Consider the following 21,113-nt stretch of genomic DNA (forward strand, 5'->3'; position numbering starts at 1 on the left):
CTTAAGAAGTCCCCAAGCTGCTCACATATTAAAATTTTTGTTTTTGTGGGGGTCCACAGCCTTAACCTGTTTTAAGAATGAAAACATGAGCCAAGCAGGCTGTATTCCCTTTACATTTGTGCAATTGGCCAATTTCAACTTAAGCTTCCAGTGTCATTTCAATGTAAAATGAAGCTGTAGGCTTAAGATCTGTGCTTGAAAATGACCCACAGTTGAAATTGGCCAACTGTATGGATAATAGAGAGACTACAGCCCACTTGGACCATGTTTTCATTCACATATCTGGGAACTACTACTACATGCTCATACCATCGTTAAGTCTGCATTGGGGCACCATGTCTAATGCCTTTCAGAAATCTAAAAATATGGAATCTGCCTGTTGGCCTTCATTCATAGTTCGCCGGATACCATGTGAGAAAAGGGAAAGTTGAGTTTCACGCAAGCGATGCTTTCTGAAACAATGCTGATTCGTGGACATAAACTTTTTGGTCTCGAGAAAATTTATTATATTCAGACTGAGGATATGTTCAAGAATTCTGCAGCAAAGCAACGTTAAGGGTATTGATCTTTTACCCTTATTGCATACAGGAATCACGTGCCCTTTTTTTCCAGGTACTTGGGCCATTGTGCTGGGCAAGAGATTTGTGATAAATGCAAGCTAAGTAAGGGGACAGTGCTGTAGAGTACCGTATTTACTCGAATCTAAGCCACACTTTTTTCCGGTTTTTGTAATCCAAAAAACCACCTGCAGCTTAGAATCGAGTGCAAAGTAAGCGGAAGTTCTGAAAAACATCGGTAGGTGCTGCCACAACTAACTTCTGCCATCGAATACATGTAGCGCTAGACGGGCATGCTTTGCAGGCACAAAGATGAATACTGGTGCCAAAACCTTTGCGTCAGTAAATAAATTAAAAAAAAACGTGGAAGACGAGCTTTTTCCTCCGCCCCAAGTTTCGACCACTGCATTTTCATACATTATCCAACGAAGTAAATACAAATTACGTATTGTGCATCTTCGTATGTAGCAGCATTTCAATGTACTACGAAAATCTGACTGGCAAGACTGTTTGGGATGTTTGTCAATATGGCCAACTCTACGTTCTGAATTTTTTCCTACCTGTGAGAAGAGGTGATTGCTAAAAGGAACTTTTATGAATTGTGAATCACATGCACTATTCTCTTCACCATTAGAATAATATGAATATAAACATTTTGCCATGTATTCTTTTGTGTTTGCTGCTATCTCATTTAAATCCTGTCTGCCTAATAAACTACGAAACTAGTGAGACAACAGCAAACGCGGAAGAATATAAGTATCATGCCATGTTTATATTCGTACTATTTTTATGCCTAATAGTGGTACAGTCAGAAGTGAATCACAGCAATTGACTAGATTTTTAAATCTACAATGACTAATTTCTGTGCAGAATGTAATGTACTAAAGAGGTGTCTGCAAAGATTTTCAAACGGAGAATAATTTTTGCTAAACTCCCATTCAGAAGATCTTCTATCATACGCAGTCTGTTATTTGGTTCTTGTTGATCATTATCAAAGAAAGCACCAGTGTAAGTAACAACAAATAGCAGTCTCTTACCATTGTTTCGCTAATGAGGCGATTCCCTTTTTTTTTTTTTTTCAATTGTAAGCGGCGGCAGCGCGCACAAAAGCAAGCTATGCCGCGAGCGGCGACAGGTCGTAAACACTCGTTATCAGAATGCGACAAACAATGCACGACACAGTACAGTAATGCATTTTGAGCTTAGAGTGACATAAACACCTATAACATAGAGAACGGCACTTATCAGATCAAAGAAAAATAAGCAATCAATTCAAACCAGATGAAGCACGTGAAAAGGGAAGGGTACTCGTATAAATACGGACGGAGCACCTGACACATAGCAATGGCTACCTGGTTAAGCTTAACTGCTAAGCTTACGACTCGAACCAAACTACTGTAGCTGTATCGTCATTCATTCGATTTAAATTGTCTCTCATATTACAATGGACCAACTTTGTTTTGGCTTGGAGGTGCAGCCTAAAACTTTTCTCTCCCTCTGAATTTCGAGTCTCAAATTTCAGGTGCGGCTTAGATTCGGGAAATTTTTTTTCCTTGATTTCGAGTCTCATTTTTCAGGTGCGATTTAGATTCGAGTGCGGCTTAGATTCGAGTAAATACGGTTCTCTTTGTAAACAGTAGGGTTACATCCAGACATTGCGATTTATTTGTTTTTAACTCTTCCAGTTGTTTCCCTGCATCAGGGGTGCCTATTACTATGTCCACCATATGGTAGTCTATGCAGTAATCAAGTAATGATAAGTTTGTACGATTCTTCTGCATGAACAGTTTTTTAAAATGTGAAATTTAAACTTCAGCTTTTGTGTTGCTATCTTCCACTGCCACACCAGACTGGTGTACGAGTAACTGGACGGAAGTCTTAGGCTCACTTTGTAATTTTATGTAGGACCAGAATTTTCTACGGTTTTCTGCTGTTGCTTTGAGGTGTTGCACTTCACTCAAAATTCTTGAAAGGGGAGGCACATAGATGGAGTCTCACAAACCATTACAAAAAAAGGGGCATATGCTTAAGTGACGCTGGAGGGAGGGAGATATTAAAGGCTGATCCATCACTGAGATGCTTGTTGATAAGAAATTCTCTATTCAGCTGAAATATTAAATTTTCAACATGTTTTTGTAATGGTGGAAAAAGCCAGATCTCGTGCGTATTCAGCTAAGTGACTCCTGTAACTGTGCTTCATGGAAAGTAGAGTAGGTCCCAAAATCTTTTCTTGGGGACCTGTGAAAACCACTTGAATCTTTGCAGATTCTCTCTCATACTGGAGAGTGATATATGGCTGCAGTGTTCCTTGTAATCTTATTATGTGATGGATCACGATTCCACATAAATGGAACGAAAACTAAGCATTATTTAATTTATCATCTTCCATCTCCATGCCCAGAATGAATTCACGAAACTAAAGACATTGTTGTTTATCAGCATAATGAAAGCTTGTTGCAATTGAATCCTATATGGTTTGAAACACAAATGTCACGACAAAATTCAATAGACAGATGTATGAGGAATGCCTAAACTCTTGGCTGGCACAATGAGTGGACTTATGTGGACTGTGTGCAGAATTCTGTTGAATGCACTCTACATGAGGGTGCCGCATTGATTTCTTCACACATAAACAAGCAGTGTGTTGAAACTTGGTGGTGTCACTGCCAAACGCTTTGAGTTGGAGGAGGATCTACTGAACCACAACTGTAAAAAGGAAAAGTACAAAATACTTTTTTCTGTGTTATTGCAATCTGTATTTCAACTTGCATTTAGCAATGAATAAGTGACATATATCTGAAGATAGTAACTGTTCTCGAAAGAACAGATACCATTGATGACAGTGCAACTTCTCTAGAGTAATGATAATTAACTGAAACCCTCAGCTGCCGACAGGTGTTGTTGATATACCTCGATGGGGACAGTTGAAAATGTGTGCCCCGGCCGGGACTCGAACCCGCTACCTCCTGCTTACATGGCAGATGCTCTATCCATCTGAGCCATCGAGGACACAGATGAATAGCGCGAATGCAGGGACTTATCCCTTGCACGCTTCCTGTGAGACCCACATTCCCAACTGTCCACAGTTCTACATATGTAATGTACCTAACAGATATTTGCCCACAACACCTGTTGGCAGCTGAGGCTTTCAATTAATTATCATTTATTCTAGAGAAGCTGCACGGTCATCAATGGTATCTGTTCTCTTGAGAACAGTTACTATCTTCATATATATAGTTAAAGGCTACCCAGCCATTGACTTTTGTCTGTGCGAATGCGCACGGGTTGCCTGAACTCTTGCGGGAATCGCCAAAGTGTGCGCGAGTAATGAATGGATGGGCAAATATCTGTTAGGTACATTACATGTGTAGAACTGTGGACAGTTGGGAATGTGGGTCTCACGGGAAGCGTGCAAGGGATAAGTCCCTGCAGTCGCACTATTCATCTGTGTCCTCGGTGGCTCAGATGGACAGAGCATCTGCCATGTAAGCAGGAGATCCTGGGTTCGAGTCCCAGTCGGGGCACACATTTTTAGCTGTCCCCATCGAGGTATAGCAACAACACCTGTCAGCAGCTGAGGGTTTCAATTAATTATCATTTAGAATAAGTGACAGCTCTTGCTGTGCCAGGGTCCCACTGCTGACAACTGTATGGACAAGCATCTTATTACAACTGACGCCAAGAGAAACCTTCGGTTTCAGTGTGAATGTTAAAATTTACCTCGAGTTTCTGTCTTCATTCATGTAGAAGTAGTCATGTGAAATTGGGTGAATTTTTTTGAAACATCCTCTGTTTGGAGCAAATCGTGCAGATTATAAGTGAATGTTTACTACATTAGTGTTGCTATATTTGCTGTAACAAATGAGCACCCATGAAGCCACACACACACACACACACACACACACACACCACACCACACCACACCACACCACACCACACCACACCACACCACACCACAACACAAACAAAAGACAGATGGTAAACACCGTGTGACATCTGGCACCATTACGCACTGTAAAAGTGCACAATCAGTACACAGCGAAAAGTGGCAGTGAATTGTTCAAATACATGTGTTTGAAAAAAAAAAAAAAAAAAACCCTAAAAACTGATCATTGAGTAAATACATCTCCATTACAACACATGTGGACTGATGACCACAGATGTTAAGTCCCATAGTCTTCAGAGCCATACAACACATGTGGAATGAAAACATTGGAAATTGTAAGAAAGACTGTACAATAATTTAACCTCATGAAACTTGTTCTGCAATTAGAGAAAACATAATTTACTAACATACGTGTAACTACCATATAACTCTTTTTATTATATTCATAAAAACAAACATGTATCACAGGCCACTGAAGATACTTGACAAATAAAAGAAGCTAAAAGTGTATGGCAAAAAACAAAATGCCTTTCATTTAGTTCCGAATACAGAATATACCCACAGGAACGGTGAATTAATTAAATATTAATAGACTAGTTTCATTTTACTGTAACTCAACCTGCAATTTTCACAAACATAAAAAGCTGTATTTTTCCAGTGTGGAGTTTTGTAGATAGTTTCAGATGATTTGTGGTGTCTGATGTAATGTGTTAAGTGAACTGTCATCAAGGGGGTTGTACCTCTTTATTCCGGCTTCCAGGGTATTTTGAAGTCGACTAACATAACAACATTGCCTGATCGCGGTGTAAGACTTCAGATGTCGCTAACTAAGGATGAAAATGAACTAAAGAAACTGAGAAATGATCTTCAAATCAGTGAAGAATGGCATGCAAAAAGTGATAAAGGTTAGTACCAAAACATTATTATTATTATTGTTATTATTATTATTTTAATTTTTGTATACAATTGTAAGTGTTGTATGAAAGCTAATTAAAGAGCAGCCTGTATTTCAATAGATAAAAAAAATCAGTGTTATTTTACATGATTTTCTGTTAAATCACCACTAAATGTGTATTGCAACTTGCTTACATGGAGATGGGATAATGTGTAATAGTGGTTTGTGTCAATAGTCATTCAAAAAATGAAAGCTGTTCTGTGCATGTGCTTATATTATTGCATGGTGTGACTCAAAGTACATGTTTATGTATTATGTCTAATAGTAGGTAAGTGATTCTTAGCAAAAAATTGTGGGAGACCTGAAAACAGACATAACTGAGATTTAACCCTGATGTGTTTCATGGTGCATCGTTATATAAAATACCATTTTAGAAGAAAAACTGGAACTTTTTAAGATTTGCCCTGAACTTACTCTCAGATGACTGACAGTCGGTGTTGAGGCCCATATTGATCCTGGCTGGTTGTAATATCCTGACAGTGAAGATGGTGAAAATTTGTGAAAGTTAAAAGGTTTTACAAAATTTAATACAGCATGAAATGCAGAGAATTTTGCACATGCTTATGCTTTATCAACAATGCATAACATCATCATGATTTTATTCTTCCATATGTATATTTCTTTTACTAAATTGCTTTGGTTCTTGTGCACAGTGATCTTGTTAGCCCTAAAACCCAGCTAGCAGATAACTTTTGTGTAATTTTCAGAAGTAACTTAACCATGGAGCCTGCAGGAAGTTCTATGATTTTATCATCTTAAATCTCAAACATTTGGCTGTAGGTTTTGATACCCACATACCATTTTTAATAGTTTTTATTAAGTTGTGCCCCCATGGGAAACAGTGTTTATTTTTGATAACATTTATTTTACAGCCAAATTCATGTTAGATTTGACATGGTTACCCAGGATTACACAACTAAGTGTACACAAAGCGGAGATGTATTCACCTTAGTGTATTTTCATACTTCTTCAGTAACATGGTCTCGACATCCAGTGACTATTTCCACTTCATCATGCCATACTTGAAAATAAAATTCGTTACATAACATTCAACAACATTAGATCTCTAAGTGGAAATAATTATAGTTTTTAGGAATTAACCATAAGTGTGTGAAATTGTGACCATTGGCAATCTGTTATTGACTTGACTCCATCAGCTCACCACTAAATAACATTACTAGCAGACAAGATGTGTTGTTCTTTTGAGGTTTTATGTTTTGTGTAAATGTGGATATATTTGGAAATGAGAAATATAACTCCTAAGTTGACTTTACTTTTTGTTGTTACAGAGGTCTATACATTGTAATTAGAATTTTATATTTGTGCCATTACGAAGTTCTCAGGAGTGATCAGAAATATATGGATCACATATCTCTATTTGTTAAATTTCAAATGATGATGATGATGATGATGATGAAGACAACACAACAACACTCAATCTCGGGGCAGGTGAAAATACCTGACCCCGCCAATAATGGAACTCGAGAGCCCCGTGCTCAGGAAGCGAGAACGCTACCATGAGATCACGAGCTGCGGACAATAAATTTTTAGAATGGAAATGGAAATGGAAATGAAGTCCCATGCTTCTTGACAGAGCGTAGGGGAACTATGTGGAAGACCTGCACCGCCGCACTAGGCAAGGTCCTAATGGAGGTGGTTTTGCGTTGCCTTCCTCTGAACGTAATGGGGATGGATGATGATGATGATGATGACATAACAACACCCAGCCATCTCGGGGCAGGTGAAAATCCCTGACCCCGCTGGGAATTGAACCTGGGACCCCATGCTTGGGAAGTGAGAACTCTACCGCAAAACCACGAGCGAGACAATAGCATAAAGTAAACTAAATATTGAGATGTGTAAGTATATTTACAAGAGATGTTAAGAACAAAGTGAGAGTGGAAAATAAAGTTTAGTATCACAAGTTTCTTCCTTTGAGACTTGGAATGCCTAATGTGATGCCAAATGTGATGCAAACAAAGAAGGCAATTGCAGCAGCCCTGTCAGCCTTTTACAGTGAGGTCTATGAAAGACTTGACACAGCAGCTGGTGAATTCAATATCTATTGCCTAGCAAAGCAGTGGCATAGGTGTACAGCAGACAGAGAGAAATTCTGTGGAATCAGTGACAAAGAAGGTAAATTTATTGTTGACTATAAGATGGCAGCAGACTACTGAGCTTGGTAATTCCAAGCATTCTCCAGTGAAGAGTTAATAATTCCCCAGTACAACAGTTGGCACTCTTTCCAAGACCCACCATATTAATCACAAAGCCTGAAGTTCAAGACACTTCGGGAACGTGAAATCTAGAAAGGTGACTGTTCTAAATGATTTGCCAGCAGAGCTATGGCGATCAGGAGACTGGGAGACTGTTGAACTGCAGATGGGATTCTTCAATAAGATCATTGAAGAGAAGAAAATATCAACCAAGTGGACATTGGAAAATATCAGCTGAGTGGACATTGAGCATTACAGTCCCAGTGTGAAAAAAGAAGAGGAGCCTGGCTCAGTGTTAAGACTAGAATCTTGTATGCCTCCTATCACATACAGTGAAGACGTTAGAGTGCATAATAGACAACAGAATACGTGGATTTGTCAATATTACTATCAACCAATGCTGTCTTTTGATAGGCTGTGGTACCACCAATGCTATCCATGCAACTTGCTCGCTTATTGAGAAACACTGAGAAGTCTAAGCATCCTAATTTTGCTTTCCTTGACCTGGAAAAGGCTTTTCACTGAGATCCACATGATCTCAAATATTTGCCATTTGGGAGCATGAAGTATTTCAAGAACTAAAAATTCCAGCAGACGTTGTTCTACTTCAGGCAGTTGTTGGTCAACCTTGGTCTCCACAATGCATGTCCAATTCAGGTATTACATACGTGTGGCCAGAAGGTATTAAGATATTGCTTCAGTCGGTTCATCAGAAATTGCATCTGGCATCATGAAAATCCTCAGTGAACCCTGGAATGTTTGTTTTAAGAGAAAGTTAATTTTTTTATCAGACTCTTGTACTGGACAGAGCAGAAAAGTTCAGTGTTTAATTTATATTTTAGTCGCATCACTAAGGGACTCATCGATTTCGTTCAACATTATTTCTTTCTTCCTGGACGAACTTACCTATTTACCCAGCGACTGAGATTTTGGCACAATAGAAGAGAGACTTCCAAAGGCAGGTCATATTTGCACGCTTGACAAGTTGAATGAATTTGTGGAAAATGGCGGAGTGAAAGATCTGTTTAAGGTTGTTTGAATTAAAAGAGGATTTGAGGAATATTCAGCAATTAAATGGTAAAATAGTAAAGAATGGTACTGCAATAACTGGTGCTAGCGGCAATATCCATGTAGTTAAGACCTAATAGCAATAAAGCCATATATTCCCCCAGTTTTTCATGATGTCTACGAGAAAACAGAATCCAAAAAAATGAGACAGTGAAGACACACCAGAGGAGATACAAATTTGTTTTTTTATATTTGATGTGCAAGCCTCTTAACATAAATCACATTCAGAAAACAGTACTTAAGCCAGGATTAAGAGACTGTTTGACATGTCAACATAAAATGTATGGTTTTCCATGCAGAAATTATAACATATTTAGATGTTCATAGTAAATTCTGTTTACATTGACACATATATTTGTCCTTTTGCACAATCCACCTAACAGTAAGTTAAGCATTAAAAACTTGAATCTTTATTGTATAAACAATACCTCAGTGGCATGGTTTAGAAAACTCAGTTTATTAAATTCTTGTCAAAGTGGCATAGCTCCCTCTCTCAGTAGACCCCTCAATTATATTCTTAAGGGATGTTTCTATACCACAGCCCTTTATTGGACATGTTCTAATGGACATAGCATATTTTTGCCTTTCTCTTATGTGTGAACTGGATCACTCTACCAGGTATCCAGACTGAATTTCAGATTTTCATGTCACTGGAGTATAGACGGAGGTGAAACTCATGTCAAAGATCTATAATCAATCAAAACTGAGTACCAAGTTTAGGTGTTTATCCTTAAATATCTTGAAGCAAGGTGGCACAGTGTATTTCACGTAAGAGCATATATCAACTTGATGGTCGGAACTGTATAATGCCTGTTGGTGGTAGTGTATCTGTGCCTCTCCCCAGCAAAATGGTTTGTGAAGCCAGTTGTTGGATTGTGTAAGTTTAATAAAGAATTCAAACAACCTTGCAACTTCGCATTTCTTACATACATGAAAAGTTAACGATGTTTTGAAAAGGCTGTATTGTTATTCACCATATTAAGTTGCAGACAGGCACAATGAAAAGACTGTATGCATTGAGATTCTGACCAAAGCCTTCTTCAGAAAACACACACACACACACACACACACACACACACACACACACACACAAAAGAGTAAGTGCACTTCATGCACACATGACCCCCATTCCCAGCAGTTCCGGCCAGAATTTTGGAAAATGGCATAGTTATTTCCTTTTCCGGTAATCTGCTTAAAGTTCATATTAACTACTTTCAACTCTTTTGAAACTAGTAATAAGTCATTTACATCCAATGTATCAATTAATTTCCCAACAAGTTGTCCGAAGTGAGAATGAAAACTGCTACAGAGATGTTCAGTCCAAAGGGTAATACTTTAAATGTGTAAGACTTACCTTCAAATAACAAAGCTGTATATGGTCTTGATTCTACACTCATGCTCATAAATTAAGGATATTGCTGATACATGGTGAAACAACACTCTGGTGGGCAGTTTGTGGGTTTAAATCACCTTGGGGCATGACCATGCGGTGCGTTTGACCTGCAGTTGTAGCATGGTGGCGCTGGCAGCAGTCCACATATGCAGAGGTGTGTTGGTACATGTCAGAGTACGGTGCAGTGAGTCAGTGTGCAGACGTTTTCAGACCTGCTAATGGTGACTGTGTGTTGAAAATGGCTCAAAGAACACATATTGATGACGTTATCAGGGGTAGAATACTAGGACGACTGGAGGCTGGTCAAACACAGCAGGTCATAGCACGGGCCCTCCGTGTGCCACAAAGTGTGATCTCAAGATTATGGCAATGATTCCAGCAGACAGGAAACGTGTCCAGATGCTACAATATGAGACGTCTACAGTGTACAACACCACAAGAAGACCGATATCTCACCATCAGTTCCCGCAGACGGCCACGGAGTACTGCAGGTAGCCTTGCTCAGGACCTTACCACAGCCACTGGAACAGTTGTCTCCACACACACAGTCTACAGACAACTGAACAGACATGGTTTATTCGCCTGGAGACCTGCAAGGTGCGTTCCACTGACCCCTGGTCTCAGGAGAGCCCCTAAAGCCTCGTTTCAAGAATACAGTACATTGTCATTGGAACAGTGGTCGCAGGTTATGTTCACGGATGAGTCCAGGTATAGTCTGAACAGTGATTGTCGCCAGGTTTTCATCTGGCGTGAACCAGGAACCAGATACCAACCCCTTATGTCATTGAAAGGGACCTGTCTGGAGGTCGTGGTTTGATGGTGTGGGGTGGAAGTATGAATAGTGCACGTACATCCCTGCATGTCTTTGACAGAGGAACTGTAACAGGCCAGGCGTATCGGGACACCATTTTGCACCAGTATGTCTGCCTTTTCAGGGGTGCAGTGGCTCCCAGCTTTCTCCTGATGGATGATACTGCATGGCCCCATCAAGCTGCCATCGTGGAGGAGTACCTTGAAACAGAAGATATCATATGAATGCAGTGGCCTGCCTGTTCTCAAGACCTAAACCCCAATCGAGCAAGTCTGGGATGCTCTCTGTCGACATATCGCTACACGTCTTCAAACCCCTAGGACACTTCAGGGGCTCAGACAGGCACTGGTGCAGGAATGGGAGGCTATACCCCAGCAGCTACTCGACCACCTGATCCAGAATATGCCAACCCGTTGTGCGGCCTGTCTATGTGTGCATGGTGATCATATCCCATATTGATGTCGGGGTACATGCTCAGGCATTTTGTAGCACATGTGTTTCTGGATGGTTTTCTCAACTTATCACTAATATCGTGAACGTACAGATCTGTGTCGTGTGTGCTCCCTATGTGCCTATGCTATTAGTGCCAGTTTTGTGTAGTGCCATGTTGTGTGGCACCACATTCTGCAATTATCCTTAATTTATGAGCATGAGTGTACAACTAATGCGGAGTGGCCGTGCGGTTCTAGGCGCTACAGTCTGGAGCCGAGCGACCGCTACGGTCGCAGGTTCGAATCCTGCCTCGGGCATGCATGTGTGTGATGTCCTTAGGTCAGTTAGGTTTAATTAGTTCTAAGTTCTAGGCAACTTATGACCTCAGAAGTTAAGTCGCATAGTGCTCAGAGCCATTTGAACCATTTGTACAACTAATGGGACCTGCCAATATCCAGCTGTTAGCTTTGAGCTAAAGTATTATGCTTCCCAGAATTTCAACAACAGTTCTGCTATAGCTAGAAATCTCTCTTTCAAATTGTGTCTGTTCAGTGTTTGTGCATCTGAAACTAAGTGAACATCTCCTGCTAGCTTTTTAACGACTATTATTGGATTATTATCGACACTAGGACTACATTCTGTAATGTCATTATCAACAGTCTTTCGGATTTCTTCTCTAACAGGTGTTCGATCGCTCATAGGCGTAGGACAGGGTTTTCAGAAAAAGGGTTTATATACCTATGCCATTTTAGTTTAATTTTTTCAGTAATTCTTTTTTAACTTTTAATACCTTATTACCTATTTTCCATACAGTTCTTTTTCTGTTGAAATCTAATTACACATTGTTATGTACTAACCAATTTAAACCCAGTAATAATTTAGGTTTAAGTTAATATAACAACGAAAATAATCAGTTATTGACATTATTGGATAGATGAAAAATCTATGCACCAAGTGGTGGCAGGAGAGCACATACACAAAAAGGTTTAACTGTTACAAACTTCCAGAGCTAGTGGCTCCTTTTCCTGGCAGAAGAGGTGAGGGGGAAGGAAAAGGACAAAGGAAAAAAACTAGAGTGGCTTAGGAAAAGAGGTAAAGTTCAGAAAAGTAACCCAGAACACCGAGTCAAGTTGCCGCCCCCCCCCCTCCCCCCCCCCCCCCCCCCCCCCCCCCCCCCAGCAGGCTTGGGGGTAAGAAGAGGCCCACAGTATTCCTGCCTGTCGTAAGAGGTGACTAAAAGGAGTCTCACGCATTTCGGCCTTTATGTGATGGTCCTCTGTAGGGTTTGACCTCTACTTTTCAAAATTTTCTGTTAGTGCATACCCTTTGGGGAAGGACGCCTTATGTGGTGTATCATAAATCCATCTTTTCCTAAGATCTGGCACACTTGATATCGTCATGGAATTGGGCTTGCACCGAGCTTTCGGCCACTTCGACTGCAGTGTGTTGCGGGTAGTACACATTCCCTCCATTGTGCGCATCCATCTTCGCCCTCATGATACAAATGGATATTTGACACCGGAAATCCAGCACAGTAGCCAGTCCGTTGTGGTGGGGTCGTCATGTACCCTCTTTGTGGTAGCCCCAACTACACAGGGAGCGCACTGCTGATGCCTGAGCTGCCACCTCCCCACATATGCCAAGGGGTAGTTGCCCATCTACCTGGGGCATCAGGACTCCCGGCAAAGGCCACCCTGCCCTCCCCCTACGCGGTGCTTTACATGTTAGAAATTTGGACATATGTCCTCCCAGTGTCTTTCCAGTGTCACATGTAGAGATTGCCGACGTTCACTTTACCCGAATACTCCATGTGCGCCTCCTCCCACTTCTTGGAACTGTGGACAGCATCAGGCCCCCTGCTCGCCGGACTGCCCAGTATTCCAAAAGGAGTGTAAAATTATGGAGTACAAGACCCTGGACAGGCTATCTTACCATGAGGATAAACTAAAATTTGAAAGGCTGCACCCTGTTCCCATGGTATCTTCTTATGCCACTGCTGCGACGGCGTTGCCATCGATGACGCCGTTGCCTTCTAAGGCTGCTACTGTGCACCTTCAGGGCCGCCCATCTTCCTTCCCCCTCCAGATGGCTGGGGGAACGGCTTCTTCTGCTCTTCCCAGAGCTTCTACTTTGGGAGCACCGCCCCCCCCCCCCACCCCCCTTGCCGGAGAAGCAACAGTCTCCTCCAGCTCCTCTCGTGCAGAAGCGGTCCCTTGGGACTCTACCTTCCATGATGCCCCCCCCCCCCCCCCCCCCCCCTCCCAGTGGTCCGGCAGACACCAGCCAGTGGCTGAAAGAGCAACTGGCTGCTGGTTGAAGGGCTTCAAGGTCCTCGTCTGTCCCTGACGCTACTTCTGAGAAGCCCTCCCAACAAGCCCCTAAGGAGTGGCGAGAGGGCAAAACTTCAAAGAAAAAGTCCGCTAAGAAACAGGAGCCTCCAGTGCCCCCTATACCGGCACTCCTCCACGGCTCTGTGTCTGAGGACTAGGTGGAGATTCTGGCGTCCACTGAGGACCTAGATCTCGCTGACGCCTCCAATGCAATGGTACTGGATGCCAATACTCAGCAAGTGGCGACAGGTGTTGCTGAGGCCTAATTTGCGGCCTTGGTCACTCCATGCCATCGCAGACAACAGAAAGTGTCATTCTCCAGTGGAACTGCTGTGTTTTTTTTCTCCCACCTGGCTGAGTTACGTCAACTTTTAAGCAGTACACCTGCCTTTTGCCTTGTCCTTCAGGAGACCTGGTTTCGCACCATGCGGACCCCTGCCCTTCATGGCTACCGGGGTACTACAAAAACTGTCCTGCCTGTGACAGACTATTGGGTCGTGTATGTATTTTCATCCTTACTTCTGTCTGTAGTGAACCTGTGCCCCTTCATACACCTTTAGAAGTTGTGGCTGTCAGCGTAAGGACACCGGAGGAAAGTACCATCTGTAACATCTACCTCCCTCCAGATGGTGAAGCACCACCCCATATTTTGACAGCACTCATTTCGCAACTGCCCCCACCTTTTCTCCTTCTGGGTGATATTAATGCTCATAACCCTTTATGGGGTGGAGCCAAGGTTAATGGCCATGGCAAAGTTGTTGAGGACCTCCTCACTCGCCACGACCTTTGCCTCCTAAACACAGGTGCCCCCACACATTTCTGTGTGCCACATGGCACATATTTGGCCATTGATCTATTGGTTTGCAGTCCTGGTCTCCTCCCTTCTATTCACTGGAGAGCCCATGACAACTTGTGTGGTAGTGACCACTTTCCACTTTTCGTGTCCCTACCACAGTATCCCTCATCTCGACGCCTGCCCAGGTGGGTTCTTCCCAATTCTGACTGGAGCACATTTACATCCGCTACTAACATAGTATATCCATCGCATGCCGCCATCGATGAAGTGATCCATACCGTCACTAATATCATTGTTGCCACATCTGAATCAGCAATCCCTCAATCCTCCAGTTGCTGCCGACGGAAGTCAGTACCTAGGTGGTCACCTGAAATCGCTGCGGCCATTAGAGACCATAGGTGGCCCCACCAACGACATAATAGCCACCCCACCCTGGAGAACCTCATTGCCTTCAAACGGCTCCAAGCACAGGCTCGCCTTTTCATCAAACCAAAGAGGCAGGGGTGTTGGGAACACTATGTCTCCACCATTGGAACAGGAACCTCCCCCTCTCAGGTTTGGACCAAGCTCCACCGACTTTATGGCTACCAGAACCCAGCAGCAGTACCTGGCATTTCCACAAATGGAGCTGTATCCGGCAATCCCGACGTAATTGCAGAACATCTCTGCGTCGACGAATTACCATCCCTCCTTTCGTCTCCTCAAACAGAGGGTGGAGGACACTGCCTCTCTTTTGCTCCACACCATCCTGAGCCTTAAAACGCTCCTTTTGGTGAGTGGGAATTCCTTAGTGCCCTTGCCGACTATCCTGACACATCCCCTGACCCAGATCACATCCGTTTGCAAATGCTGAAACATCTGTCACTGGATTCCCAACGTTGCCTCCTGGCTGTCTTCAACCGCGTTTGGAGCAATGGCGAATTCCCATTGCAGTGGCAGGAAAGTGTCATCATTCTGGTGCTAAAGCCTGGGAAGAACCCACTAGATGTTGACAGCTATCGCTCCATCAGCCTCACCAATGTCCTGTGCAAGCTGTTGGAACGTATGGTGAGCCGGCAGTTGTGTTGGCTCCTTGAGTCTCGGGACCTCCTGGTTCCATCCCAGGGCAGTTTTAGCCGAGGACACTCCTCCACCGACAACTTGGTGTACCTGGAGTCTGCCATTCGGTCAGCCTTTTCCTGGCCACAACACCTCATCACCGTCTTTTTCAATCTCACGAAGGCCTGCGATAACTACTTGGCCACACCACATTTTCACTATTCTGCATGAGTGGGGTCTTCGGAGCCCACTCCCGATATTTATACGGAACTTTTTATCATACCGCACTTTCAGAGTTCGCGTTGGTGCTTCCCATAGTGCACCCCATACACAAGAGAATGGAGTCCTGCAGGGCTCTGCCCTGAGCGTCCCACGCTTTTTAATTTCCGTCAATGATCTTGCACTAGCAGTAGGATCGTCAGTCTCTCCCCTCCTATACACTGACGATTTTTGTATTTCATTCTGCTCCTCTTCTACTGTTGCGGCTGAACGCCGTCTGCAGGGAGCTATATGGAAGCCGCAGTGATGGGCCCTCAATCACGGCTTCCAATTTTCGGCTGCCAAAACTTGTGTGATGTACTTCTGTCGTCGTCGCACCGTCCACCCCCATCCAGAACTTTACCCCGATGACCAACTACTAGATTTAGTGGAGACTTAGTGCTTTCTGGGACTGGTTTTCGATGCCCAGTTAAGTTGGCTTCCCCATATTTGTCAGCTTAAAGACAAGTGCTGGCGACATCTTATTCGATGAATGACCCACACCAACTTGGGTGCTGATAGTTGTACGCTACTGCGGCTGTACCAAGCCGTTGTGCAGTCCTGTGTTGATTATGGTAGCCTGGTGTATGGTTCAGCCGCCCCTTCTGCACTGAGGCTACTAGACGCTGTCCACCACTGTGGAGTTCACATCGCTACGGGAGGCTTTCAACCTACCCCCATGAACAGCCTCCTTGTAGAAGCTGGCGTCCCTCCATTGCGGCTCTGGCAGCAAATATTACTCGCAAACTATACCAGCCACGTACATAGTTCACATCGCCACCCAAATTACCGTCTTCTTTTCCCCAACACGGTGGTTCATCTCCCGCAACGGCGGTCCAGAACTGGGAATCCCTTTGCTGTCTGTGTCCGGTCACTTCTTCATGACCTTGATGCTTCCCCCCTACTGCCTTCCCTGCAGACCCGTTTCCGTACACCTCCATGGTCCATGCCTCGGCCACAGCTTCGGCTGGACCTATTGCTTGGCCCCAAAGGCTCAGTCCCACCTGAGGTCTTCCGCCGAAATTTTCTCTCTGTTCTTGGCGAGTGTGGGGGCTCAGAAATAATCTACACAGATGGATCGTTGGTCGACGGTCTTGTTGGCTTTGCTTACGCTCACGTTGCCCATATGGAACAATGCTCCTTCTGCAGAGCTGGTTGCCATCTATTGCACTCTTGAACATATCCGCTCCTGCTCTGGTGAGTCCATCATCATTTGTAGTGACTCCTTAAGCAGCCTACAAGCTTTTGACCAGTGTTTCCCTAGGCATCCTTCGGTACTGTTGATCCAGGAGTCTCTTTATGCCCTCTGCTCTAGTGGCCGCTCAGTGACCTTTATTTGGACCCCAGGCCATGTCGGGATACCGGGCAATGAACATGCTAACCGCCTGGCCAAACAGGCCCCCAGTAAACCATCTCTAGAGACTGGCCTCCCAGAGACCGGTTTGTGAGCAGTCTTGCGCCGCAAAGTTTTTACGATTTGGGGCACTGAATGGTGCACGCTGAGCACACCACGTAAACTCCGTGCTATCAAGGAGACGACGAATGTGTGGCAGTCCTCCATGCGAGCCACTCGCAGTGAATCAGTTGTCCTTTGTCAGCTCTGCATTGGCCATACATGGCTAACACATGGCTACCTTCTCCTTCGTGAGGATCCACCTCGATGTCACTGTGGCTCCCTTCTGACTGTTGTGCACATCTTGTTTGACTGCCCATTTTTTGGCTGATCTACAGCGGACTTTTAATCTTCCCAGCACCCTACCTTTGGTGTTGGGTGACAATGCCTCAACGGCAGATTTAGTCTTACGTTTTATTCATGAGGGGGTTTTTTTATCATACCATCTAAGGGCGGACATTTGGCCTTCTTTCTGTGGCCTCCACCCTCCCTCCCTTTTAACTCTGTCACCCTTTGTTTGCATTCGTTCGTCTTGGTATTCTTATTTGTGTTCGTTTTTTCCCTACATGTGTTAATCTCGCCTTACCTTTTGTGGTGAACATTTCAAAGTGTTGCAGAGTGGCTGGCTCATCCTCTTTTATTCTTGTTATCAGCCAGCCCAGACCATTTGCGCTATAGTTTTAATGCCTTTTTATACTTTTCCTTATGGTCTATGTTTTCCCTGTTTTTTCTTCATGCCATTTGTTTCCCTTTAGGTGTGGTTCCACATTTCTTTTCCCCCTTTTACTTTCCAAACCGTACTTTGGGAGTTGTTTTACCCTGAGCCTTGTTTGTGTCAGGAACAAGGGACTGATGACCTTGTAGTTCTGTTCCTTTATACCTCAAACCAACCAACCAACTGGATCAGGGGAGACTTACCAGACGGGATGGGGGACTACACTGAATGAGATTTGAAAACCTGAGAGCTTAACGGTGGAAGTCAGGGTAGTGTACAAGACAGACATTACTACTAAAACATTGTGCATGAGTTAATAAGAGTGAGAAATTGAAGTGCATCGTTTGTAATAGAGATGGAAGGGGGCGATGGTGAAAAATAGACAGGTCAGGAATTGACATATGTAGAAACCTAGATGGAGTGAAGAAAGCAGTAGTTACTGCGAATAATTGTTAAGAAGGAAGGAATTAACATAAATTAAGGTCAGGTGGGAGGCAAGAACCAAGGACATGTTGCAGCACATTCCCACCTGTGGAGTTCTGAGAGACTGGCGTGTGGGGGAAGAATCCAGATGACGTGTGTGGTGGAACAGGCACTGAAGTCATGACTGTCATGTAGAGCATGCTCTGCAACAGGATATTGTGTGTTGCCATTATACACCCTCTGTCTATGCCCATTCATCCTGCCTGATAAGCCGATGGTAGACACGCCAATGTAAAAGGGTGAACAGTGTTTACATAAGTGTTGATTCATGATTTGTTGTTCCACAGGTGGCTTTCCCTTTGCTAGTAAATGTTTTACCAGTTGCAGGGCTGAAATAGGTGGTCATAGGAGGGTTTAAGTCTTGCAGCAGGGATGGTCACAGGGGAAGGAGCCATAGGGTAGGGAGATAGGTGCAGAAGGAGCACAGGGTCTGCCCACCACCTGTTTCAGCTCGTGACCGCAAACACATACTATCGAAGGGAGAGCCACCAGTGAAATGACGTCACATACAAGCTGTTATGTAACCACTGTTTGACCTTTTACATTGGCATGACTAACACCTAGTTATCAGTCAGGATGAATTGGCATAGGCATAGGGGCGTATATCGGCAATACACAATATCCTGTTGCAGAGCATGCTCTACAAAATGACAGTCATGACCTCGGTGCCTGTTTCGCCACACAATCCTTTGGTTTCTTCCCCCAGACACTGTTTTTTCATAACTCCACAGGTGGGAACTAGCACTACAACATGTTCTTGGTTCTCACCACACACCTGCCCTTAATTTACATTAATTTCATCTGCCTCAGTATTTGTTCACAGTAACTACTGCTTTCTTCATTCAATTTCAGTTTTCTAAACCTGTCATTTCCTGACTTGTCTATTTTTTGCTGTCCCACCTCTGTTACATACAATGCACTTAGCTTTTCACTCTTATTAATTTGTGCATGATGTTCTAGTAGTAATCTCTGTCTTGTATACTACCCAGTCTTCCACTGTTAAGCTCTCAGGTTTTCCAATATCGTCCGGTGCAGCCACCAACAATCAGTCTTTCCTTCTCATCCCGTCTGGTAAGTCTCCCCTGACCCGGGGTTCTGGGTGGCTTTTCTGAACTGTATCCCTTTTTCCTAAACTTCTCTAGTCATTTTCCTTCACCCCTCTTCCTTCCCCTTCAATTCTTCTGCCAGGAGGAGGAGCCACTGGCTCTGGAAGCTTGTAAAAGTTAAACCTATTAGGTTTAAGGTAAGTACTACTAGAAAGTTTTTGTTGAAAGTCAGTGCATTAACTGTAACTGGTAGCTATGTTTAATTTTCAATTTGTTTCTTTAATTGCTAGTTATCGTGCTAGGATACATGCCAGAAACAAAATGTTTTGTTTCTGCAATATAAATGTTGTCGTCAATTTCACGTGTTTTATGCTCTGACATGATTAAGTGTATATGACTCTTCTGGCAATGCACTGATGATTGCTATGTTATACTCTAAATGTAGATCTGCAATAAACTTTGTATTCTATGACTGACTGCTGTCATTCTTTACACTTGATTAGCCATCCTATTATTATTCTGTTTCTTAACTTTACAGCATTATGTTTCACTTTTCCTTCGAAACCAGGGTGGATAGCGATTTTCGTAAATATCTGATCGTGAGTTTTCATCTTGGGTGTAGTCACCTTCTTCCTTGTTTAATGTATCTAGTCCATCTATAAATGTTAATAACTCGTTTATGTATGTCCTTTAGTGATGCCGCATATTCTTTTTCACCTAATATGGCAGTCAGTGGACTAACGCTGTCATTAAATGGCTTTCCTCAATGGAATTTTGCTTAGTTGTATACCATTCAGTATATTTCTTATAAGTACCACAGCTGTTATAATAACAAGGGTCGAACAACCCAAGTCCTAACTTCTCTTGGGCACTCGTTTACCAATACTTTTCAAATATTTCGTGGAAGTCATTCCCAGGAGTGAATTGCTTAGTGTGTGCTGTCCCCTACTAAGTGGCATCTCCCTCTAAGTAACTAAGGACAAAATATATCTTTATAGTAGTAGTAACTTGGAAAATAAACTTAGAATATAGTGTGTATACATCCCTTTCTGGGTTAAACTTTGGAAATTGCTTATTGAAATTGGCCTAATTTTCTGTACAAATTTTTTCTGTTAATACCATTGGGAACCCAAATTTTTAATTCCATTTTTTTCTCTTAATCTTGTCCTTAGCTTTTCCTAATTCTTCCCAAAGTTGATGTAATTCTGGTGGCTCTGTCTCATTTGACAAATGACATTTGCTAATAGATGTCTCAGTCTTTTCCTGAACCTGTTGTTTAGTCAACATGTTCCTCCAATGTTGCAAAAGGGGAATCTACCTGACTGCAGCATCTTTAGAATCCTTAGTCTGTTCTAAAATGTTAAGTCTTGCTGTAGAGTTTGTAAATTTTGTGTGTGTACATCTGTAAATTCTTGCTCAGAAAACTTCTAAACCTATATTATATGTATATTCACGTCTCTAAATTGTTCATTTACTTTGTTTCTTACTAAATCACTTCCTTTATCTATTTCAAAATGCAGTGTCCCTTTTAAACTTAATATAATGAATCGCAGTTTGGATATTTTCTTATCTATTTCAAGCCCTTTCTGATGTGAATCACTAATGTGTTCTTGTAAGTTATTAACTTGTTAGTCTAGTTTAGCATTTGTTGTATCTAGATTAGCACTTAATTCATCAGTTCTGCCAACAGCAGCCTTCTTGAACTTATTGCACTGAGTATCTAAATTAATATTGGT

The 21,113-nt window shown here is 42.8% G+C and overlaps 1 protein-coding gene and 1 non-coding gene across 2 annotated transcripts in view; both read left to right on the forward strand.

Annotated features, from left to right (window-relative positions):
* LOC124711397 (transcription termination factor 2) overlaps nt 1–21,113 on the forward strand; it is a 295,179-nt gene that overhangs the window by 62,676 nt on the left and 211,390 nt on the right. The window contains exon 5 of the mRNA XM_047241451.1: nt 5,204–5,348. Coding sequence (XP_047097407.1) covers nt 5,204–5,348 — 145 coding nt within the window. The remainder of the gene's footprint in view (nt 1–5,203; nt 5,349–21,113) is intronic.
* On the forward strand, nt 4,008–4,081 carry Trnat-ugu. Its single transcript has one exon. It is a non-coding gene; the product is annotated as a tRNA-Thr (tRNA).

This window comes from Schistocerca piceifrons, chromosome 8, assembly GCF_021461385.2.
Source record: "Schistocerca piceifrons isolate TAMUIC-IGC-003096 chromosome 8, iqSchPice1.1, whole genome shotgun sequence".
Taxonomy (NCBI): domain Eukaryota; kingdom Metazoa; phylum Arthropoda; class Insecta; order Orthoptera; family Acrididae; genus Schistocerca; species Schistocerca piceifrons.